This window comes from Sceloporus occidentalis, unplaced genomic scaffold (assembly GCF_023333645.1).
Source record: "Sceloporus occidentalis isolate IW3139 unplaced genomic scaffold, rSceOcc1.0.p SCAF_12, whole genome shotgun sequence".
In the NCBI taxonomy this organism is placed as follows: Eukaryota; Metazoa; Chordata; class Lepidosauria; order Squamata; family Phrynosomatidae; genus Sceloporus; species Sceloporus occidentalis.
In genome coordinates this window covers 23394782-23420643 of record NW_028316992.1, presented here as the reverse complement: position 1 = coordinate 23420643, position 25862 = coordinate 23394782, and the positions used below count along the sequence as shown (strand labels likewise).

At 40.1% G+C, this 25862-nt stretch overlaps 1 protein-coding gene across 26 annotated transcripts in view; it reads right to left on the bottom strand.

The window, feature by feature from the left end:
• The window catches only part of LOC149305383 (poly(rC)-binding protein 3), an 89578-nt gene that overhangs the window by 48673 nt on the left and 15043 nt on the right, over positions 1 to 25862 (bottom strand). For 23 of the 26 annotated variants that reach the window (XR_016271772.1, XM_089477769.1, XM_089477768.1 and 20 more), the window contains exons 2-4: positions 4138 to 4282; positions 2349 to 2372; positions 332 to 364 (exon numbers count right to left, since the gene is read on the bottom strand). Coding sequence is in view for 25 of the 26 variants with exons in the window: in XM_089477769.1 (XP_089333895.1) it covers positions 332 to 364; positions 2349 to 2372; positions 4138 to 4209 (129 nt within the window). In the remaining variant the exon portion in view is untranslated. Of the gene's footprint in view, positions 1 to 331; positions 365 to 2348; positions 2373 to 4137; positions 4283 to 24377; positions 24559 to 25862 lie in introns of those variants that run through there. The other 3 variants (XM_089477743.1, XM_089477746.1, XM_089477744.1) reach the window with 3 other exon arrangements.

Below are 25862 nucleotides of genomic sequence, written 5' to 3'. Positions count from 1 at the left end.
TTGTCCCTAATTTTTTGCCCAGACTTTATGCATGTGTGTGTAACCTGCATATACATAGACAGAGAATATGGTTTCTGTATTCTGTAAAATTGCTGATTATCCTTGGGCTTTAGTACTTTGCACTGTGCTTTTCTCACAAGCAAACACAATTCATCTTTCATCATTCTGTTGTGAGAGCTGTGTGAAATGTGACTGCATAAATACTACCACTCATGTAAAGAAATACACACACCCTCCCTGCTCCCCGCCTCTGTTTTTAATGACATCTGGGAATCATCCTATTTGTTTTTATATTTCTTTGCAGAATCATTATGAAGTACTGGATGCTCACCTCCTCACGCATCTTTTTCACCGTTTCTCCTTTCTGAAATGAGATTTTAAAAAGCCTGCTTTAATACATTAACACTTGCAAAACTGTACAGAAATGCCTCCAGGTAGTCTACATTATCTTACTTACAAAAGGAATGTAATGTAAAGATGGTCTTATCCAATGTTGAAGTAAAAACAATGGTAAACCACCACACACACAGACACACACACACACTAACTCTTGGTTCTAAATTATTTGTGGGGATTTCACTTCCATAAAGAAGACTTTTTCTAATATGCAACTTATATGTGTTAAAATGCATCTTGAATGTTTTAATCCTAAAATCCTAGGTAGATTCTCCCCAGCAAATATGGGCTATTTATAAATATATTTCTAGAGAGCAATCAATCAGTCATTTCAGTCCCTTTCTCCAGCAGATGCAATCACATCTTGCATTTCAAGCACAAAGTAAATGAAGAACCCACCACATTGCACATCAGTATACAGCATCCCTTCAGATGTTACCATTACAGCACAGGAAGCAGAAAATATTTAGATGCATATTTAATGTAAGCAACCTATCCCTACCTACTATGCATCCATACCCCCCCCCCTTTACACATACATCTTGTGTTGCACTTGTTAAAATAATTTTCTAAATATGCTCTGGTTCCAGTTCCAACAACAGTGAATATTAGTGTATCATTCAGATTAGGGATCCTGACTGATTGCTGCCATTTTAGCAAGAATGATGAAAGACTAACCCACTGGGCACATTGGGACATTTTTGCCACAGTTTTGGTCCTCCTGGGCTATTTTAGACCCAGGAGATATATATATATATATATATATATATATATATATATATATATATAATGCATGCTTTGATTGAGAGTTTCTGCATGACAGGGGGTTGGACTGGATGGCCCTTGTGGTCTCTTCCAACTCTACGATTCTATGATTCTATGAATACCCAGCTAGTTTGGGGCAATTAGCTTACCGTTGCAAGAAGTGACATTTGACCACTTTGTGATTGTTAAAAAGGGGGGGGCTCATATGGGCCCAAAATGTGGCAAAAATGTATCCTACACCTCATAGATAATGTTTGAGGTATTGAGGGGCAAAGCATAAAATATACTTCTTTTGCAGGAAGGGTGCAATAGAGTGGTGTGCCCCCCAAGGTCTTCCACAGTTGCCCATCCCTCCTTCATTCATAAGCCAGGGGTTTGCAAACCTGGCTTGTAAAATGAATGACAAATCATGACCTCATGCTAAACAAGTCAACTGTCTAGTTGGTGACTATAAAGGCAGAAGCCAACCAGGAGAGAAGAAGCTACACACACCAGCCTGCCATGAGATGTCAAGATTCTTATTTTATTGTTCCATGGGGCCATTTTCAGAAACTGGCTTGAAACTATCGCTACTAATTTTGAAATGTGTTTGTTTAAGAGTTACAACATGAAAGGTCTTTCTTACAAGATTTTTTTCTTACAAGATAAATTTACTCAGAATGATTTATATGTGATCTGGTCTTCTAATACAGTGCTCCAGAAAGTGGTAGCCTCTGGACTGGTGCTAGTCCTGGAGCCATTGCCTGCCTATTCCTAGACAGCTTCCAGGAAAGAAAGAAACAATTGTACCCAATGGGGACAGATTTACTGCTGGTCTCTGGCACATTGGGAATTTTTTTCTACCCCCCCCCCCCCCCCCCGACGATAGCCTCTCTAATACTTTGGAAGCACAGTTCGAATACTTTTGAAGTGAGATGTATACCCGTTGCCTCTATGGATATGGATATTCAGGAAGAGAATGGCATAACGGAGTTCAGTGTAGCACTGATAATGTTGCTACTTAGGGGAGATGGGTTGGGTAGGTTTCCCATTGCACTGTGCAAAACAGACCAGGTGATTTGTGGTTATTCAAGATTCAATAAGTATGGTGAGAAGAGGGAGGGAGCATATAGATCTCATATGTATTCCCTCTCACAGATATAGCTGTGCCCATCTACAATATTTAAAGGCATAATTTAAGAAATTACCTTCCCAATGATGCTTCCAACTTCCTGTTTTAAAAGAGAAATAGTATTACTCATTAGCAAAATACAGTATTCACAATGCTGACTGTATTCTTAGCTTACTAAACTAAACTATCTTTGCCTCTTGGCCACATAGAGGGGGGGGGGGGGGAGTTCCATTACTACTTTCTGTTCCTTGAAAGTGAGTATCACAGAATGCTTGTGCCCTGGTAGTATAAATCAAGATGCTCAGTAGAACAAGAAATTGTGATCCTTTTTATTTCTTAAAAGTTGAAGTTCTACTGTATGTTAATGAAATGCCATATTAAAGAGTGAATCACTGTGGTCCTTGACATCAGAATGTTCTAAAATAGGCAGAAGCTTGTAACTTACATACTGCTGAGCACATCAATCAAGGAGTTTTTCTTCCAAACATGCATGCATCTTTTATAGGGTTACATGACTCCAAACCCTGTATACAGCAATGGACTCAAAACTGCACCCAACACTGTTGATGATGGGAGGATCAATTCTGAACTTCAATCAAGCAAACACTTTTCTTGTAGAAACCTTTATTCAGAACTTCAAATGACTCAACTAATTTTTTTAGCACTCTAATTTGTCAGATCCCTGCATCTCTAATTTACAGTAGCATGGGCAAGTATCTTAGAAACTAAATAACAATGGCCTGATACAGACAGGCCAAAATAAAGCTGCTTCGAGTCACTTTGCAAATATGCTGTTTAAATGATACATGCATCCTAAGAGTCCAGAAGCCACACCAAAGCCACGCTCCAGTCCTAAAGACTGGAGTGCAGCTTTGGTGCAGCTTCCAGACTCTTAGGACACATGCATCACTGAAACACTATACCTCCAAAGTGAACTGAAGCAGCTTTATTCTGGCTGGCTGTATAGGGCCAATGTCACAAATATGTAGTGAGAGGGAGCTGGAGGAGATACTGTATTTTCTGGCGTATAAGACTACTTTTTAACCCAGGAAAATCTTCTCAAAAGTCGGGGTCGTCTTATATGCCGGGTCTTATAGGGCAGGTGCTGAAACTTCTGCGCCAGACTGGAGAATCTGTGGTCGCCGCATATAGTGGGGGGAGCTTAAAAACGGCCGCAGATGCATCCCTGCCGTATGCAGCGATTGTATGAAAGCAGCTACCACTCTGATAGTCTTGGAGACAGGGAGGGCTGGGCAGGCAGGGAGAGCTGACCAGTCCAAGCAGGCTTTGTATACAACAAGGTTTCCTGCTAAGTACCTGCATGTCATAAGCATTTGAATTAAAATTACCATATTGAAATCAAATCTGACTTTTTTTAATTTTTATTTGGTGTGCGTTGGAAGAGAGGTAGTCTTATACGGTGAGTATATCCCAAACTCTATATTTTAACTAGAAAAGTAGGGGGTCGTCTTATACGCTCAGTCATCTTACACGCCAGAAAATACGGTATATACAGATAAAGGAGAAGAATTCAAATATATCTACTGGGTAGAACACTCTTGAGAAATATTCATTTTGGGAATCAGATGTCTTCTGAGAGACCCACCCTAGTGGGTCTGCACCCCCTAATGATGTCCCTGGGTGTCATCAAAATTTCCAGAGGATTCATGAAAAAAAAATGGCTTTGAATGAACATGTACTAGTTGCTTTACAATGAAAAAAATATTCCCAGCCTTGTGATTTATATATCTGTCTTGGAGAAATGATATGTGAACACAATTTGCATTTATATATGAACAAGTATTGCCTTCATTGCCATGGCAAGATCAAAAGTGATTTCAAATAAACATGTGCACGCCGCTCACCTTCCCATGCATCAACAACCGAATTGTGAGAGTCACGTTCAAGCCACCTTCGGAGACTTTAGATTCCATCATCTATTGTGGTATGGTAAGCAGCGGGGCAACCGAAGACCAGAGGAAATGAAGTACCTCCAAGGGAGAGAATCACCTGTCAAAATGACAAGCAAGCAAATACTACTTTGGTTTCTTGCTTTACAGAGTTGAAAATGGCTTCAGACACAGAACCATAAAAGCATTTGACATGTTGTAAAACAGTTAGTGAGCTATGAAAAGATCTTCCCATAAAAATTCTGGTCCGAGTACATTGCCAAAACTGCTAGTTATTCTAACATAATTTCCTTTTAAGTTTCTTTATATTTTGTGTGTCCCTGCTCCCTAATTCCTTTTACCCAAATTCTGAATCATACGACAGACATATGATCTTACTTGGATAGATAATCTTTGGCAAATTACACATGAGCATAGCAAAAGCAATCAAATTCCACTAGTAGGCCAGCACTTAAAATAAACCAAATACATTTTGTTCCTTGCAACATTTTACAGACTGTAAATTTACATTGCAATCTAGCTTCCTTTTACTAGCTTTTAAACTTGAATAAGTATTTCTCTGTATTCCCATCAAAACCAGACACTATGAAGAGATTTCTTTCTAAGCTATCATCTTGTTTGTCTGCTATATTAAAATTAGATATTTCCAAGATGCAGTCATGGAAAAAAATTATGCCAAATGCATTTTTAAAGAGTGTTCCCTAATCCTCCTCTTTCCAAAATCAGATGGAAGTAATTATTACCACAAAATTGTTTCCTGTTTGTTGTTGTTGTTGTTGAGCCCCCTAGGCAAGATGCCCCCAGTGGCCCTCCTTTCACTCCCAGCTTTCATCACTAGTCTTCTACCATAGGGTAGAATATGTCAGTGGAGACTGTACTTCCTTTCCTTTGCTCTTATCCATGCCACTGGCCAGAGAGTTGAAGTAGCCTGAGCATAATGGGGGTGGTGGGGGTGGTGAGAGTGAGATTAATGTTTTGAAAATGACATACATTTATGCTCTTGGCCCCTTGCTGTTTTGGAACAACTGCTATTGACTTTAGTGTTCAAGGGAGAATTTGGGCAACTTTTGTTGGTTAGACTACAGTTCTCCCATGTAATCTTAAAATCACTTCTTACTTTTCTAAAATAGATCTTGGAAAAGCGTGTTTCTTTCTATTTAGTGCAGAGTTTGGAAAACTTAATTTTCAACCAGAGACAGTTTCAAATTTGCTAGACTTGTTCATTATTTGCATTACTGTCTATGCTCATAGCACCTCTGAGACTAACTGAAAAAGAAATCTTGGTAGCATGAGCATTCAAAGACTTTTATCTACATACTGATTCCCAGACTAACACAGCTATATCTTTGTATATACTCACTTATATGTCTAGAAATTTCAGTAAAAATTTTGACCCAATAAACCTAGGTCAACTTATCCATGGGTCAGTGTAACTAGTGTACTTTAACTTTATATAAAAAAGAAGCCATCCCTTTCTTTGAGTAGAGTGGCAAAAAGTGAGAGCTTAGGGGCTGTACAAACAGCCCCTATGGGGCGGCATGCAACCACCCCTTTACTGGCTGGATCGGGGCCACGGCCACTACACGCTGCGGCCCTGATCCAGCCTCCGGAGGGCGAAAAAAGGAGCCACAAAATGCAGCTCTCCTTTTTGTGCCCTCTAAAATGCATCATAGCTGTGGTGGCGCGGCTTTGTAATGCCCTTTTGGCACTGCATCATCTAGATGAAGCGCCAGGATCACGCCATGATGCCATATACTGTCAAGGATGGTGCGTGGTGCTATGGCATGAGGGAGGGGGAGTCACGGAAGCTTCCCTGTGACTCTGCCCACAGGCCAGCATGTTAAAATCTAAGGCTATAATCACTGCTAACATCTGTGCAATTTTCTTTGCTTTGCCTTTTCATCCTTGTTGACATGGGTTCATTTTCTTATCCCCTCTGTGTCAGGTCACCTCCCCCACACATTTCACACCCATCATTCACCATACCTCCCTCTTTATCCTTCCAGCACTTTGGGTGGCCACAAAAAGTTATACCTTCTGGAATTCTGTGTGTTCTTTGGCATTGTTTTCATTTGCCTCTTCCTTAACATCCTTTGTTACATAGCCCTAAGTTTTATCCTCGATTTATAGCAGCAATAGCAGTTTCATTTATGCAGCTTCATACTGTACTAAGCAATCTCTAAGTGGTTTACAACTGTAAGCTAATTCTCCCCCAAAACCTGGGTAATCCTTTTAGCGACCTTGGAAGGATGTCAGGCTGAGTCGACGCTGAGCCTCTGGCTGGGATTGAACTCACAGCCTTGTGCTTTGTGAGTGAGTGGCTGTAATACTGGCATTTAACCGCTATGCCACCAGGGCTCGATTTATCCACTGTTAATATCAAGATCCATAATTTGGGCCCCAAAACCTGCCTTCGACTTGTACATGAGTTCTATTAGTTGAACAGATATAGAACATGTTTTGAACAAGATGAATGGACGCTTAATGTGTAATGCCTAATGACATAACAGAGGATATCCTTGGCTCTCACATTTGGGGCCTGAAACCTTAAGGACTGGGATGCGCTTGATCTGGGAGCTCTTTTAGAAAGGTAATTGAGAGGTGTTTGTTTTGAGACTGACTGAAAGAAATTCAAACATGCATGAAATGCACATATGCATCTGTATCTTGAAAGGAAATAAATTTAGAAATGAGCACTGAGATGCAATGTGTGTTTAAATATGAATTTTAGTAAGGATTTCATTTTGAAAAATTGTAGCTTCATGTGAAAAAGCTGGCAAGAAAAACATTTAAAACAACATGTTTTAAAGCATGAATTTATTGGTAGTTATTTTAGGAGAAATTATTTATAAAATGGCTCTTCTACCAACTTTGCTTCAGTGATTAATTTTGTTGATTCCTGCTGAGAAATCACCAGTCTCTGGAAGAGTTTTTCTCCAGCACAAGAACAAGACTCAGAGCACGGTGGGTCACAAATCAGAAAAAAAAATCCCTTCTAATGTTTCTATGCTTCTAATCTTTAAAAGTCCACATAATAAGGCAACGGGCTATTTTAGTTTCGCTGCACATTCTGCAAAATTAGTGTTAAAAGGCTCTGGTAGTAAGTGAACAATGGAAAACGACTGCCAGTCAGAATTGGCATCATGTGTATATATGCCGTTAAGTCACTTGTTGACTTATGGCAACCCCATGAATTTCATGGGGTTTTCTTAGGCAACAAACACTCAAAGGTAGTTTGCCACTGCCATCCTCTGAAATATCGCCTACAGCACCTGGTATTCCTTGGCACTGAGCTAGAAATGCAAAGTATCTGAACTGCTTTGAGGCAACTTCATATGTACTAGAACAGTAGCTGGAATGCAAGCACAATCTGGCAAATGTAAGCACAGTCTGGCAACTGCAACAGCCCTTGTAAGCTAATTAAGGATCCAGCTCTATTTCCACTTCTTGTCAGATGTTATCTTTGTCTTCTTGTCAGATGTTATCCCTGCTTGTTCCTCCCTTGTTTTGGTACTGAAAACCAGCCCCAGAGCTGGATATGTGCTAGAGGAACTTGGTTTTGCAATCCCACTTCTGCCTTTCAGAACCACCATTCTGCACCTGATCATAGCTAGGTTTAGTAAAAAGCAAAGTAGATCTTGCAAGGCCAAAGTCTACCATCCTAGTGTAAGTTGCAGAATAAAGGGGTGGTGGTCATGGTCTTTATAATATATTCTCTCAAATACAAACACTGATTTTTTTAAAGTGCAATCACAGGATGCAAAGGCTGAAAAAAAGCAAAGAAGCGGCAGCGTGTCAGGCAGCAAAGAATGTTGAAAGACAGTTACAGCAGAGGCATGAAGGAATTTGGAAAAGAAAAGCACAGGGGCATCCATTGTGGGAATTACTGTATATACTCATATATAAGTCTAGAAATTAGTGTCAAAAAATTGACTCCAAAAACCTGAGTTGACTTATCTGCAGGTCAATGTAAGTACTGTACTGTAATTTAATTTTTATATAAAAAAGTAACCATCCCCTGGTGAAAGGTAAGAGTGTCATCTGTTCTGGAAACACTCACACCCCCTTCATAGTCTCTCATCCATGAACCCTTTAGTATGAGCACGAACAGTTATGCCAGCTGGAATTTTGTAAATTTTTCTGGCACTGTTTTCCTTTGCTTCATCCTTTGCATCCTTTGTTACATACTGCTAAGTTTTACTCTCGACTTATCCATGAATCATATCTAAATCCAATTTTTTGCCCTCAAACCTGCCTTTGACCTACACATGAGGTCGACTTACAGTCAAGTATATACGGTACACAGCACCTACTCTTGCAATAAATCTAGGGCAGAAGACAAGTGTCCATTTCTCCCTTTTTAATAAGTCAATGAAGCGGTAAGCGCTTCTATGTTTAGTCTTTATATAGAAGAGGAAGGGTTTGTTGTTTCCAATTCCATATCTTGTTTTCAAGGATCCAGTGTGCACTGATCAGTTATTCTGATTTCAGACTCTTCCCACTGATATATATGGAGAAGGTGAGAGAGGAGTTTGCTGTTGCAGGACTTTAATGGAGGAATTTAACTGAGGTGTGTCCAGTTCAAGGAGCTGCTCAACTGGGCTCTGCATTTTCCTCTATCTAGCAAATGTAAAGACTGAGAATCAAGCAGTTATGTAAATGTTTCCAATTGATTGAAAAAGTGGGTCATGTGTTAGCCAAATGCTCCTGGCTCTAAGATTTATCAGCGTTATTAAATTATACATGCTTCATGCTTCAGTGTGCAGGGAAGCTACATTAGTCTTTTCTTAACCATACTGGTGAAAAGGTAAGCATTTTGTTCGGAAGCTCTGTGAAAACATGGGACACAATACAGAAAAGGTTCTGGGTGGTTTTTTGTTTTTTTTTACTTTGTGTAAAATGTGTGCCCTTCAACATATAGAGATGTACATAAAAGCCCAAATACATTTTTCTAGAAACATGCTATTTGGAAGTATCCTAATAATAGCATGCATTTTATGCCGTAAGTGAGCCCTCTGAAGCTTTTAGACTTCATACATCCCTTTGTCCTGTACTTGTTTTTCAAAGAAATAATGAAATGACTTTGTGCGTTCATTTGGAAATGCTGAAGGTTGGGTTGCGTGCATGCTGGGGTGGGTGGGGATGGTAGGGTCTAAAAAGAGATCACATAAGCAGACATTAGACCATTTTTTATATTTTGTATTGCTTCTACCTGAATTATGGTCAAGCTTAAAGAGAACAATTTTGAGATCTGATTAGAAGCCAGTGTGATTGTCTTCCTTGCTTAGGATGATGATGATGATTAGTATTATTAGTGGTTCACATTTATTCCACCTTTTGGCCAAAACTGGGATTCTAGGATCCTTGAGAGATGGCTGTCAAGTCCTTGATTAAATACACCCAGCAGAGGAAAGTTCACCATCTCTGAAGTCTACACCATTGCCAAACTGCTCTGACATTTTGCTGAATCTCTTTCCCTACATTTTGAACCCTGTGATTTTACTGGTTGTACTGCTGTCTTTTAGAGCCACAGGGGGCTTATCTCTTCCATCAATTGTATGATAGCCCTTTAGATACTTGAAGACCGGTATCATGTCTCCTTTTACATCTTCTCTTCTCCAGGCGGAATGTACCCAGCTCTTTCAACAAGCCTTATAGCACTTAGTTTCCAGAGCACTCGCCATCTTGATAGTTTTTCTCTCTGAATGTCCTCTGTATTACCAATGTCATCTTTAAACATTCTACACAGATTTACTAATGTAGAATAGAACAGAAACATTACTCCCAGCAACTTAGGCACAATACTTCCTTTATTAAAGCCCAGGTTTTAATAGCTGAATCACACTACCAGCTCATAATTAGCCCTTGGCTTTTAAAGACATGTATGTCCTTTTATGTATAGTGCTGTCAAATCAGACAACCTGCTCCTGTCCATAGATCTTTACTTTTATCTCTATTGAATCTTATTTCCCTAGTTTGGGATTTATGTTTCAGCCTGGCTAGATACTTTCTGATATTGATTCTGTCATCTTGTGGCACTAGGTATCCTTTCTAGACTCATATTATCTGTAAACAGGATAAGCATCTCCTTTATATCCACATCCAGGTCATTTATTAAAATGCTGAACAACATAGGCCTTAAGTCTCAGCCTTGTGGCATTCCTGTTGTGGCCTTCCAGAGAAACCGAGCCATTAAGAAGCAATCAATGAGCATGGATGCTCAACCATAACGGTTGAAATGGCCAACCAACATTTTATCATGTTGTCAGCAAGTATATAATGGGAAATGCTTTGCAGAAATATAATATATCCACAGTATTGCCATGAACCTCTGAATCAGGAATTCGGTTAAAACAAAAGGGACCAAGTTGGTCTGTCATGATTTATTCTTGACAAAACCAGGCTGGCTCCTGGTAATCTGTGTATTACTTTCTATATGTTGACTGCAATTTGTTCTGGGTTTTGACTGATATGGATGTCAAAATGAATGGTCTGTAGTTTCCTAGATCCTTCTTTCTGCCCAGTTATGAAGATGATAACAACACTTTCTCATCTCAGGTCTTCTGACAGCACACCTGTCTCTCAAGATTTCTCCAGGATTGTAGCAACAACTCTGAAACAACATCTGCACTCTCTTTCAGCACCCTGGAATTTCTCAGACGACTGGTGAGAAGAGTAAATACAATCGCCTTCAAGTCCAGTAGGAACCAAGTTCAGAATCTCAGGCTTCAGTAGTGGAAACTCAACAACCATTTGTTTGGTACATATAGTTCCAGTCCAGAGATGTTCATTGTCAGAATTAAGCAGTAAGCATTAACACTGTCTAATTAAACTACACACAGTTTCAAATTCATGGTGGGCTCTGTTCTCAGTCGTTACTATTAATAAACTCAGTTTCTCTCTCTTGTTCCCACAGTTGCACTTTGTTGTTCCAGCTAGAATCTTTTCACAGAAATGACTTTGAACAGGTTTGAGTTATATAAACCTCTTCACCAGAGATATCTCACCACCTGTGGCTGAAATCACTATGTCTCTGCAATAGCTTATAAAATAATTACTATTATTATTCAACTTTGGTAGATTTTCTCAGCCCTCTTTATCATGAATTTCAAAATGACACAGTCACTTTCCCTCAAGGATAAAATAATTACTATTATTTTAGGGCAAGCAAGTTGCATTTCCTTACATTTGACCCACCAAAAACATACTGCAGAACAATGCAATCAAAAGCAATAACACAAACAATGCAAACTAAGAACTTGTCCTAAATGTATCATGTGCAACAGGTATTAAACAATCTGTCCCACAATAATAATAATAATAATAATAATAATAATAATAATACTGTTTATTTATAGCCCGCTTTTCCGAAAAATGATCAAACCTTGGTATTTGTCTTATATGATCATGCTGTACTTTTGCTATTTATTTTTTAATGCCTGAATTCCTTGAATACTCAGAAATGAACTAAATCAGACTCATCTATCCAATCTGGACATGGTAAAAATTGGCCTGATTCATTATTTGGGATTCAGCCAAACTGATTGCACAGGTCTGAAATCTATCTAGATTTTTTCTGGGATTTTTGAATGTGGGTTTCTGAAAGTTCAAGGAGCACACTCAACTTTGGTATGTTTTCTCAGCCTTTATCATACATTTCAAAATGACATAGTCATTTTCCCTCAAGGATCCTGCCACATTCATTTAATCAACTAGTTCTTCCCTGCTGTTCAGGATTGGTTTCAAGATAGTAAATGACTTTGTTTCAGTTGTGAATTTGGTGAGCTAAACAAGGCAAAAGGTTGCTTGATGTTCCATTGTTACCAGTGTTTGATTTCAGTCAGATGCCAGAGTAGTTGAAATCCCATTTTTTTTCCCCTGTTGTTGGCCCCATGAAAAGTGCTGTCCATATCTTCTGACTGGCTGGCCAGTCTGTAGTATGAGGCTACAGCAATATCATCTTTCTCACTACCGTTACCTCAAAATCTTTATCCAGTTTAACAGTGCTCCACACAGATAAATATATTATCCATACATAATAGTACATCTTCCAACTATCCCAATTTGGCAGGTACAGTCCCAATTAATCATCTGTTACTCCACTTTCTCAATTGCCTTTTAAAATGTCCCATTTTTTCTTTCATCCTTCCACTTTGCTTCTTTGTCCTCAACTTACTTCAATTATTGCAATCTGTGTTCAAAGTGCAAAAGTAGTTTGCACTCAGTCAGCTCAGCAGAGGAGAGAGAAGGAGGGGAATCTTTTGCTTCCTAGAAGGATAAGGCAAAAACAAACTGGCCAAATATATGCCAGTTTTCATCTGTGAAATGCTGGAAAGCATATACCCTTTCCTTCCCACATAATTTTAGAAAATGAAATGAAGAAACAAAAAACTCTTCCAATAAAAAAAGGAAGATAGTTTGCTTCATACGTCTTTTGACCGTGTCAACATAATGTGAATACATACTTTTTGTTCTTGAAAATGGTTAAGAATGGCTACCAAGATTTTCCTATCAGATCTCAAAGACAAAAAATTATAGCATTCAATCTGGTATTGTGGGATTTTATCCCCCTCCCCTCCCAATAGCTCAAGCAGTGGCTTACATTTCAACAGTTATTTGTGACCACTGAGTTGAGGCAGGACTATTGGCAAAACCGACTTCTACCATTATATATTCCAACCTAATTCCACCAATTCTGATGGTCAACAAGAGGGTAAATGGAATGTTGTTCACCAACTACCCACAGCAGTGAAGTAGGTACTGATAAGCAGCAAACCTAGCAGCAAGAGATGGTGGTTTATTGCCCGTGGCGATGCTGGCTTCTCTCTTTGCACTGTCAAGGCCCAGTCACAGATATGGTTTAAGAGCACCATGTGTGACTGTGTTTTGGGACACTTTAACATGATCCTAAGAGCTGTAGTTAGCAACAGAATAAGTGATAATAGGATTGTACTACAAACTCCTACCTTGAGATAATGACAGCCCATGGACTAAAGCATCGGGCGCTCAACCTGAAATGATGAGAGGAGCCTCCTTGTTCATTTCATGAGCCATCCCTGACCTGACAGCATATTCCACTGTTTCAATTCTGTACATGTCTGGGCAATTAGTTCTGAGATTCTATATGCCATATGGGGGTGAGAATTTATACTCCAGGAATTAAAATAAAATAGACCATCTGTACCAAAATTTCCCCTGGCCTTGTTCACAGTAGCACAGAGCACACTGTATCAGTGATGCTTTACCTTCCAATGGGACGTAGAATGCTTCCTATCCAGAGTTAAAGTTAAGGCAGAGCAACACTGTTGAGTCATTCTGGCCTCTGGCCTCTGAAAACATAGCTTATTTATGATCAGATCCAAGCCCAGTCCATGAAATGTGCCTAACACTGCATAGAATCAAGCTATACATCAAGAAAGAGGACTGTATCACAATAATTTTCAGTCCACATCTTCCTCTGACCACTTTTCACATAACAATCATTCTATACTACATTTTCTAAATGAGGTGAGTTTGTTCCATATATTGCAATTAATTAAGAGGAAGCCTTGGCTCAACACATTTGCAATTACTTTAAACATGACTCTGAAATATCAGCTATCACTTAATTATATACATTTTTCAGCTATGAAATAACCAGTACATATAACAGCACATAAAAATAATGTAATAGCATTTTATACATAAAATTTTGAATTATTGATTATATACATTAAAAGTTATGTTGAACAGCCAGAATAGTTCCAGATGCCATTGTGTGGGTTTGGTTTTTTTTAAATGCCATTGGCTTGTCTTATTGTTTGATTTTTATAGTGCTTCAGGTACACATGTCTCCCAGTTCAGACTCGCTCTCAAGTAAAGCCATCCCTGAAAAGCCCTGAGTGCTGCTTCTGCTACCACCACCACAGACCCCCCAGAGAAAAGCAGGATCACTCTCTGATAAGGAAACACTATAGAAGGCTCCACATCCTTCCTCAAAGCACTGTGATTAGACTGCAAGGGAGACACCTGGTAAAATTCTCCCTTGGCTGGAAGCTAGAACCATTGGTTCTCAAATAATTCTTGCCATGTACCTTCATGTAATTTCCAACTGACAGTGACCCCAAGGTCACTATCATGGGGTTTTATTGGTAAGATTTGTTCAGAGGTGTTTTGCCATTGTCTTCCCTGAGGCTGAGAGCATGTGACTTGCCCAAGGTCACCCAAGAGTTTCCATGGCCAAGCACAGAATCAAACCCTGGTCTCCAGAGCCATAGTCCAACAGTAAAACAACATCCCAAAGGATCTGTTCAATCCAGCATTCTGTTGCCACAGATGTCCACAGGGAATAAGGCAATATAGGATAAGGTAGGGCCTGAATGGGGCAATACCAGTACTTGGTATTCGGAGAAAAGCTCTCTTTGTTACTAGAGATGATATATGAGGACTTCGTGTAGCGATTGATTGCCTTATCTCACCTAAGTTTGTCTGATCACCTTTTAAAGCTGATTTTTAGAGGGTATCACTACATTCTGGGTAGCAAATGCCACAGCTTAATAATGTGCTCTGTTAAGAAGTACTGTCATTTATTTATTGGTGATCTTTCTGAAACCAATCAGAGGTAGATAATGGTAGATTAATTACAGATACAGATAATGAATAAAAGAGCCCAAATTGTAGTTAGATAAGGATGTAGTTAAAGTATTAAAAGCCAAAATTAAAACCATAGTAGAAGCCAAGTTGCCTCAATACTGTCCCTGAATGCCCAGAATGTGGGCACCAGTTGCAATTTTAAGGTTACAACAGATGCAGTAGCTTCAGTAGATGATACTGAGTTCAAGTATTATCTTAGATTACTATTATTCAATTTCCCCATGCTTTGAATGACTTTACACATCTGTATCATATCTCCTGAGTTCAGTAGCCCAAAATGTCAAAATCTTTCCTTGTTTTGCCTGCCCTTTTCTTTATCCTTTCCAGCTCTACAATGCTATTTTTTACATGCAGTCACTGGCACTATACATTTATTCCAAGTGTAGTCACACCATGTATTTATACACAGGCAATATATTATTAGCAATTTTATTTTCATTTCTTTCACTAATCACACATGGAATTGGCCTTTTCAGAATTGCTGTATGCTGGTCCAGCATTTTCCCTAAGGTATCCACCACAACCCCAATGTACCCTTTTTGGTCAGATGCTGCCACATCAGATCCCCATCAGTCAACATGTGAAACTGAGATTATTTTCCACAATGTGCACCATTTTACACTTGCTTATACTGAACCACATTCAGCGTTTTAGTGCCCAGTTATATCAGAACAAAACAGCTAAACGCTTCTAGCAATATTTGTTTAGCACTGCTTCTTTTCAGAAATACAAAGTGAAACAAGAATCTATTGGGATATGGGAATAGCCTTTATTTTCAGCAGTCCACGATTTCCTCAACAACAATCCACTCTGAGGGGAAGAAGGGTGTTAGATAAGGGCCCAATGTTTGGCACATGCCAAAGCTGAACTGTGCATTTGTAGATGGAATAGTAATGTGTGTACCAAGGTATATCTCGTTTTTGGAAGAGATTGCCTACTCTACATCTTTCACTACTAGTTGCTATTCATGCAAAGAAAAGTGTGTGCGTGCGTGTGCGTGTTAGAAAACCAGGGAAGCTGCTTCTCAGGTCAGAACTGAGATTTGCTACAGCCTGATCAGCTTTCAGAAGCTATTTATAGCCTGACTCCATTTGCAGAGTGTGGGAGGCAGTAAGGTATGATCCCAGACTGAAATATTGCCTGGGTTAATGTGTGCATATGAGCATCATGTAAGTCATGTCAGAAAGACTTACATGACCAGCATAACCCCTATGCTTTACCCCATTTTTCATAAGAAACTTTCACACTGCTGGATATGCACACTTATGCCCTCAGTAACACACCCACACCACAGGAGCAGTTGAAGTCTTCTTCACAGATATTGTCCAGTTGGAAAGCTTCATCTAGCCAAAACTCGGTTGGCAAGAGATGAGGTTTGGCATGCAACCAAGAATGATAATGAATGGCTTAATATCCTCTTGGAGCGAGGCTTCCAGACAAATGTCACAGGCCCTGTGCTATTCACCTTTTTCATGAATGACCTGGGGGTGATTGTAAATTTGCAAATGCGATAAAAGATGAAATCAAGATTCAAAAGATGACATTCAGTGGAAACAAATGTTAAATCTTACTTTTAGATACAAGGGATCAAACCATTTGGCTTGACCACAGTGTTTGATGAGAGAACCTGGACATCTTATTGAATTAGATTGGATTAAGGTCAGGTGGTTGTGGCAAGAAGTTGCTCCTTCCATTTCACTGTTCATTCCTAACTTCTAGAAGCTTTGGGATCACTGATGGAACAGGCAGATGCCATCTCGACTGGCCTACAGAGGCCACACATTTCTGTAGATAGGGGCTTCTAGATCTTCCAATTAAAGTTTCCTTGTTTTAGGCCCTGGCCCTGAGTCTCAGGACCTGGTCTCTCTTTCACAAACCTCAGGGTGAAGAGAAGGAATCTCAGAGCAAGAGTGGTACCTTGAAAAGTGTGCACTTTTTAAAATCTGTATTATATCTGAATGGCATGCTCTGTGTAACAGTGGTTGGTGTTTAAAAGAATTATCCATCTTGTAACTATTAGCATTAGTGTGTGCTCCATCTTGTAACTATTAGCATTAGTGTGTGCAGCAGTAAGAGACCTTGACTAAGGAGCAAAGACACCAAGAGCTTCAAGAAACAAAGTAAAGGCGTTCTTATAGGAACTCCGTACTAAGATAGTGATGTTACTTAGAGGGCTATTTCAATCTAGCTGAATTCAAGTGAAGAGCTGAGAGAGTTCTGGGGAAAGGAAGGGCAGAGGTGGATACATCTCTAAAAATGTCACCAGGATCCTTCCTTTGTGGCATCACAAGGGAGGCCATCCATTGATCTTAGGTTTTGGGAGGTCTCATTAGTATAAGTTGCTGCTGTAGGTGTGTGTGGGATGGGAATCAACACCCCCCCCCCCCTACTGTAGCACTGGATTTCTTCTGTCCCCCCTCTGACAACTTACATGCTTTTGGCAATACTTTACTTGGTTAGGGGCAATGAGTGCATCAGCTTAATGTCCCAGCAGCCCATTCTCAGCCACGGCTAGGTGTGTTTCCAACAGGAGTTCATTGTGATTTTAAGTGGGAAGTTATGAGGCTGTGACCCGGTTCACAATCAATACGTGATCCTTTCCAGTGTTATCTGTTAGGTTGTGATGCTTTTGTTGCAAGATGTATGTGTAAAGAGAGGGCATCTCAGTGTCTTGGGGCTCTCTTTTCTTGTGAGGTGAGTAAAGAAAGGGACTCCCCATGGGGTTCACTCCTACCCAACTCCAGGATTGTTTGTTGTTGTTGTTTCCCAGTAGTAAAACCAGGGAAGATTCAGATAGCACAGGAGCTTCTACTGGAGTAAATTCAGGGGAGCTGCTCTCCTGGCAAATGATAGGCTCATACTCTGGCTATCAGTAAGCTTGCATCAGCATCCTAAAGTCTCCATCTGTTGGCTGCTTCCCCATAAAAATTAAGTGGACTTGCAAGCATTGATTTCCATGAGCTTCTCCATCCCCGTCTTTTTGGCTGGAGATATTTTTGGGTTTTTTTGAGGGAACTCTTCCTCTGTTCTGTGCTGAGCTTAATGTTATCTTACACTCCTCTGATTTGGTTCTAATCCTGTGATTATAAGCATTGCATGTTAGCAGCACTAGTGAGTGAACAACTTAGGATTATGAATTAATGTAGCATATCATGATCAAGTCGAGATAGCAATGAGGAAGGAGGGAGGTTTTTTTCCCTGGGTCAGTAATCCTTTAAATACAGCTTTTTCAGACAGAAGTGTACATTACTATATTTAACTAAATTGTGCTACCAAAGGATGTGATACTTAAATGAAACAGCCATTCTGTAATAGTTGACCAGCCATCCATCCTGCATTTCCTCCTCCTCCTCAGACTCATTCTTAGTATTGTATTGCATATAAATACCTAAACAAATAATAAACAATTAAGAATAAAAATAAGTACAAATGATTCTAGCATTTATATAGTGCTGTAGAATATTCAGAGTGCAATTTTAAGGATGATGTATATTATGCCCTCCTTATGAATGCCCTGTAAGGTAGGTTATCCATCATCATCATCATCATCATCATCATCATCATCATCATTTGCATGTGGAAGGTGCAGGAGGCTCAGAACGTGAGTGGTTTGCCTAAGGCTGCGTTAGCAGAACCTATTTAAGTAAGAATAGCCTTCAATTCTTTTTTCAGTAAGATGTGTCTAGGTTACTTTACTGTGCTGGCAAATGGGTTTGGCTGAAGCCTCAGCTGCCCCATTTATATGCCTATCAAAAGAAGAGCTTGCGAACAAAGAATACAGCTTTGATTTATTGTGTTTAACAGTTCAGTTCCCACATCATCCAGTGTATGGCCCAGGCTAGCAGAAACTGACAGAGCTTATTAAAGAGTTTCTAATTCTACAGGAAGACTTCGCAGTGAATTATGGCCCTGTGGGGTGGAGTGGGGAAAGAGAGAAAGCCCTACAATAAAAACTTGGAACAGGATACATTTTGAAACTTAACTAGCAGACATACCTAAATTAGGTGAAGAGAGTAACCTGTACACTAAACTGTGGACCTGGATACAACACACATTTAAAATACATCTCTGTATGAATCCTGAAGGCTGAGGCTCACGCTATCATTGTCTTATAAAAAGCTACAATGACAATTGGTGGCTTTGCTGTTGGTGCAGCAGATCCACTCTGGGTTTTAGTCCAAACTTTAAAGGAGATCTTCTACAAATGCTCAGCAAATTTTTGCAGTAAAAGAGTTGATGCAATACCCCTGTGACATGAAGGTCACCAGCTGCCAAAGAGAAATTGTGGAAGACACTCCTCTGAATATAGTGAATGAGGCATTCTCACTAGGGATTGCCTGGGTCACACTGAGAGACATCTTCATGAGAGCATCTGCTTCATCCCAGCTGTGAGGTGTGAAGGCCATCCACCTGGCAGAACCTGGGGACAACTTCTGAAGGCTATAAGTCCAAGAATTCCAGCTGATGGCCTTGCTGGCTCAGGGATTCTAGGAGCATTTCCCCTAAGAGTAATTTTTCCAGGTCTTTTCCATGTGGTGTCTTGTTCTGAGTACAGCCATGCTGAGACATCCTTTCCTTAGAAGCTTAACTTGCACCAACATTGCTGTCATTCTGGAGCTGCTGGATAAGCGCAGCTGGGGTCCAGGCTGTATACAGGTTGCACTCACACGGCCACAGCTGCGTGTGATAACACCTGTGTTTGAGTTTTCAATCTCACATCTATCCTGGAGGGATTTCCAGATGCAATAATCTCCTCTGATGTACTGCAACCCATTCATGGGTTTTCCCCAGTATGATTTATTCAGAGGATGTTTGCCTTTGAGGCTGAGAGAGTATGACTTGCCTAAGACCACTCAGTAGATTTCCATGGTTAAGCAAGCATTTGAACTCTGGCTTCCGATGGTCCAAGTCCAACACTCAAACCACTACAGTATACTGTTTTTGTATTGTTTGTACTGTTTTAAATTAGTAAAATTTATTTGATTCTATGCTACCTTAAAGTCTTTAGCAAAGCACAAGATATAACTATTTTAAAATAAATAAATAAGTAAGCCACGCAGGCATTCTAGGGAAGGTCTAACCAGCCCTACCATTAGACAAAGTGGGGTAGCTACTTCAAACTGTGCCATAAAAATTCAGCAAATCGTTATTTGTAATGTCTTGTTGTGGTTGTTATATTTTTTTATTTCCTTGTAGCTTTGAAATGTAAGGTTATTGTGGGATTTTCTGTCTCTGATACCAAGAAAACTTAGTCAGTCATGGGTAACTATGCCTTTTGAGTGGTAAGGTGTGTAGTGACAATCCGCTGTTCTTCTTATGTCAGAAAAAATGTCTTGGACTATTCTTGGCTTCTACATTAAGACTGGAACATTAATTCACCTCAAGACATTCATGCAAATACTCTGTTTACAATTCATACAACTCTAAAGCACACACTTCTCTGTGTACCATGTCACTCCCTTTCACACACTGATTTGAATCTTGGTCTGGTTAGGCCCTACTTCACAATAAACCAGGAGAGATGTAAATTGTCAGCCTTGGTGAGCGGAGACATTGTGATCTGAAGTTTCAGTATTGAGGATTAAAGGAAACAGACAGGGACCTCTGTAAGTATCACCAAATATAAAGAGAGACATGCAATTGGAAATGAATGCCCAAAACCAGGGGAGGAGCTGAAATAGAAGCAGTTGCCTAGCTCAGTTCATCTCAAGTTATCTGATGTGGGGACCAGCAACCCACCCCATGTGCAAAGGAAAGGTACCATATTTGTGCCCACTGCCTACAACTGTTTATTTCTCTCCTGGAAACTTGCTATGGGCTGGCATCCAATGATTTGCAGGTTGGCACTGGTCCATGGACCACTGTTTGGAGTGGCATTTATCTGGCTAGTTTTCTGTGCTTCAAATAAAGAAGATGATGTCTCTAGATTTCCTTTTAACAAAACACTACCACCCCATATGCCCCAAAATGTGAAGAACATGATTGCTTCCATTTGTGGACCCTCAATTGGTTGGGAAATATCTAAAAGGCAACATTTGGCCTTTAGCTTGTAAAATGAAACATTTCAGGAACTATATGCTGCTAGCAGCTAGACTTGGCAGTGAGCAAGATAACAAACAGTGGCAAATGGGGCCCTACAATACCTTCTTCCTTACTAAATAGCCTCCTGAATTCACTAGAATATACTATATTATATTATATTCATTAGAATATAGAATATACTTAATACCCTAGAACAGTGGTCCCAAAACCTTTTGGGGCTACAGTCTCCTTTCTTTTTGGGCAGCAACCCTAGTACCCACCCAGCACATATTTCTTGATATTAGGTCTGCTGTTCTCCATGGAATTGCCTCTGACAATACTTGCTACATTGGCTTAGTAACAGAGATGAGCACCAACCCCTACAGTTGGACACGACTAGTCAATATTGCCAAGAAAAAACCTTTACCTCTACCTTTTATACTGCAAATTCAAAACATCCAATCTTGATTGCTGGTCCCTTTGCACCCAGCCACCTTGGGAGCAGCAACCAACCAGCTGGCAGAACAGCGACTAAGAAGCTTCTTGCTTGTGCCAGTCTTGCAGCTATGGTGCAGGGAAAGAGGCTTCTTCATTGCTATTTGACTGGTTGCTCAGTTGCTGCTCCCTTTGAGCCCTGTTATTCTGGGAGCAGCAACTGAGCAACTGGTTAAGCAGCAACTGAGAAGCCTCCCACCCATATCAGCCTTGCAGCAAAGGCCAGTGTGGACAAGAGGCCTCTTTGTTGCTGCTTAGATAGTTGCTCAGTTGCTGCTCTCAGGGTAACCAGGTGCATGGGAAAAGCTTCTCCCTAGAGAGGAGGGACTCTCAAACCTTCATCAGGGCAGAGAAAGGTGCAGCCAGTGTGTGTGTAGGGGGTTTACAGAGGCCATGTGCTCTGGATTGGAGAATGGTGTGGACCGGGGAAGGGAGAGATTTTAACTACAGGAGACACAAGAGTCCAAGACAAAGGACTCTTTCCAAGAATCAAGCTCAGATACTCCTTCCCCAGATACATGTCTACACAGCTTCAAGTGCCTACTCTCCTGCAAAAAATAGTTTCTTCTGCTGCCTCTTCTCTCAGCCTGTCTGAAAAAAGAAAGCAGGAGCAGCAGTGCAACTCCAGCCAGCTTTTCAGGTCCCAGCAAAGCTCACAAAGCTTAAGCAGGGTCCCAAATGTGAAAGCTCCTTTTTTGCTGCCACTTCTCCCCCACCACCATGTGCTCTAATTTTTTGCTCCAGTCTGTCCCAAATTGGTGCCGCACTGAGCCATGGAAGTGATGCCCAAGCCTCACAAAATTGCCCCAATTGTCACTGCTAGCAAAAGGCATTGGTAAGGGAGTGAACTCACATGGGCAGGCAAAGAGCGGGAGATACCACTGCACAATATGATCAGCAAGGCTGTGCGTTGGTTTTTTGGGGACCCTGAAAAGAGGTTTAATATAATCCTCATCCCCACCATGTTCCCCACTGCTGGTTCTCCTTGTCTTTCCTGCACAACAATACTTTGACTGAAAGCCTCCTGTCCCCCCCCCCCTTTCCCTCATCACCCTCGTGGATCCTTCCATCACCCCAGGGAGGGCGTACTGCCCACTTTGGCAATCACTGTCTTAGAGGGACAGTAGCTGTTTCTGCCACCTTTGTTAGAGATAACCTTTTCATGCATAGAGTAATTTCTAGTTCACATGTTTGTTAACTTCCTGGTTTGTTTGCTTTTGTACATCTCATCCTGCATCACTCTGACCTGCAGCCATTATTGTCTCTTCTCTCTCTTTTCTGCACCAGACCATGTATTTGATTATGGACAAGTATTGTTACTAAAACTGCATCTATGTAGTTCTTTCTGACTAAAGAAGACTACTATATATAGAAATTTTAGTCAAAAAATTATCTCAAAAACCTTGAGTCGTCTTATCCACAGTCCAGTGTAAATACTGCACTTTGACTCTTATAAAAAAAGAACCATCCCCTGGGTAAAGGCAAGAGTATAATGTGTCCTGGAAGCTCTGATCCCCCTTTACTCTGTCATCCAGTCAGCCTTTAGTGTGAACACAAACAGTTATGCCTGCTAGAATTTTGACATTGTTTTCCTTTGCTTCATCCTTTAGACCCTTTGTTACATGCTCCTAAATTTTACCCTCAACTTATCCATGGGTCATATCAAAATCCATTATTTTGGCCCCCAAACCTGCTCTTGATTTATACATGAGGTCGACTTATAGACAAGTATATATGGTAAGTGATTTTTCTATGAAATGTCCAGCCAAATAGGATAAGTCTGCATCTAATCCATCTAAGCTGTTGTCTGCTTCCCTGCTTTATCCCACTCCCCGCCCCACACACGCCCTTTTAATGGGTACCAGAGTAAAGCAGGCATTTGAATCATGAGCAGCCTTTTCCAACCTTTCATCATGTTACATATTTACGTCACTGGAGGAAAAATAATTGCTCTGTGTGAAATTTTACTTCTGTACATGCTGCTAAAGAATAACAGAGGCCCATTGAAGATCCAAGAACTTCTTTCCACACGACAGAACTTTGGAATGGTGTCCCAAAATCCATTTTGGAATATAGTTTGATAAAATATTCTGGAAAATGTGTGGCCTCCAAAGATGTAGGCTCTCAGCACATACATCAACTCTTGTTTTTCAGAAATGTGGATCAGTTTGTTTTGTTAGTCTGTTGCAGCAACACCAACAAAAACACTTGTAGCACTTTAAAAATGATCAAGTTTTCTTTGGCATATGTTTTATTTAGGTCTGTAGCTCACGTCATCAGCTGAATGACTTTTGAGCATTTTCAGTCAAATGCAGGATGCATACTGGCAATAATTTTTCCTTTAATCTTTTATGCCAAACTACAGAAATAACACAGGAAAGTTTGCATTGCAAATGAGCTGGTCGCCATTAGTTCTAGCACTGGTTCACTGCATTTAACTTTATTCTTAAATATGAGACTGCACATTTGATCTCAAGAACTGGCGTTCTTTCTGTGCTCCTCCCCCTCAAATATTTTAATTATGAGATGACAGCAGGATAATCCAAAACAATGCCTGATTCAAATCCAGTTTCTTTAATGATACTTTTCTTTTAAATTTCTATATGAAGTGGTTTCTGATCCATAACAGCTCAGACAATAGATTTCTTAATTTATAAAGTGCCATAATCCTCTTTGCTGTTTTCCTCATAATCAATTATCATGGCCACTTCATGGGAATCTGTATGAACTTTGAAAATATATGTACCACTTGCTTTTTTCTTCTGCCTTTTCTTTGTGATTTTTGTTTAATTATTTTATTTATTGGCTTTCTGTCCCATGTTTGTACCCAAAGTGGAACTTCAGGTGGTTCCCAGCAACAGTCAAATAAAAGACAAATACTATTAAAACACAAAAAGTGCACCATAAAACAAAATTAAATAAAATCACAATTTAAAACAAAATTAAATTTAAAACACAAATTGAAATACGTTTTAAAAGCACATTACTTAGAAAAATACATCAAACCCATCAATTGTCAAAAGTCTGTCAGTGTGAAAAATATTTACCTGACACCAGGGCAGTAGGTAGGGTTGCTTTGTTAGGCAGTTTCAAAGCCTTGGAGCAGCCACCAAGAAAGCCCTTCTCACATCCTTGCCAAATGTGCTTCTGAGGGTGATGAGACTCAAAGAAGTACCTCCCCTGAAGATGTTACAGCTCAGGCAAGCTTGTATGGAATACAGTTCACCAATAGCCTGGATCAAAGTAGGGCTTGATACGTCATAATCGGCACTTCAAATTGTGCCCAGAAACAGATCAATGACCAGTGAAGTGTTATAACAAGGCGCTCAAGGGCTCCCTGTAACCAGCCCAGACAACAGTTTGGCTGCAATCTTTTGGACCTACTGCAGTTTCAAAACACTTTTCAATAACAGCCCCATGTAGAGCACATTACAGCAGTTCAAATGGTAAATGACTAATAAGATATGCATTACTGTGACCAGCTCTAACATATCCAGGATCTGGAGCAATTGTCACATTAACTTTTAACTGTGCAAATGCTCTCCTGTTCACACCAAAACGTGGGCATTTGTCTGGATTAAGCTTCAGTTCGTCCACATGCGTTGAATCCAATACTGACATGAGACCCTGGGAATGAGATTATTACTCTTCCTGAATTTTCATGATCGTTTATGGAAAGGGATTAATTTAAGAGATAAATGCAGAGGAGGCGTATGAAAAATGGACCATGAGTGCCATGGTCCTAGCTGGATTTTTTAATGATTTGTTTTCAATTTTTCTCTTCATGGGGAGAATGAGGGCTCAAATTTACAGACAACCTCTTGCCCTTCCCTTCTCTCTGAAAGTGAATTCAGATAAATACTAATGCCACATACCCATGTAATGGGATTCTCTCCCAAATATCAATAATATTTTGGAACAGGGTAGTAGGGAGATCATGATAACACAGGATTACATTAATGGATGACTACAATTGCATTATTGTGTAAGAATACCTAGGAATACATAAAAAGAAGGGAGGAGAGAAAAATGAAATGTAGCATCACCTTTAAGACTAGCTTTTTTTTAATTTTTGCATCTGTTTTTGTGGAAATAAAATGCACTTATTCAGAATCAGCACAATTCCAATGAGCCCTGCCAATGATTACATTTTGTGGATTCATTGATGGTTGATTGACTGTTATGGAATCATTGGTACAGGATGGCTCCATCCTGCAGAATCCTTAGTTTTGTAGGTAGAATCATAGAATCATAAAGTTGGTAGAGCTATCTAGTCCAACCCCCCTGCCATGCAGGAACACAAGAACACAGAATCAAAGCACTCCCCTGACAGATGGCCATCCAGCATCTGTTTAAAAACCTCCAAAGAAGGAGACTCCATTACACTTTGTGGGAGTGTGTTCCACCATCAAATAGCTCTTCCTATCAGGTAAGGTAAAGGTATTCCTGTTGACAAGGTTGTCAAATCGTGTCCAATCATAGGGGGTGGTGTTCATCTCCATTACAAAGTGAAAGAGCCAGCATTGTCAGAG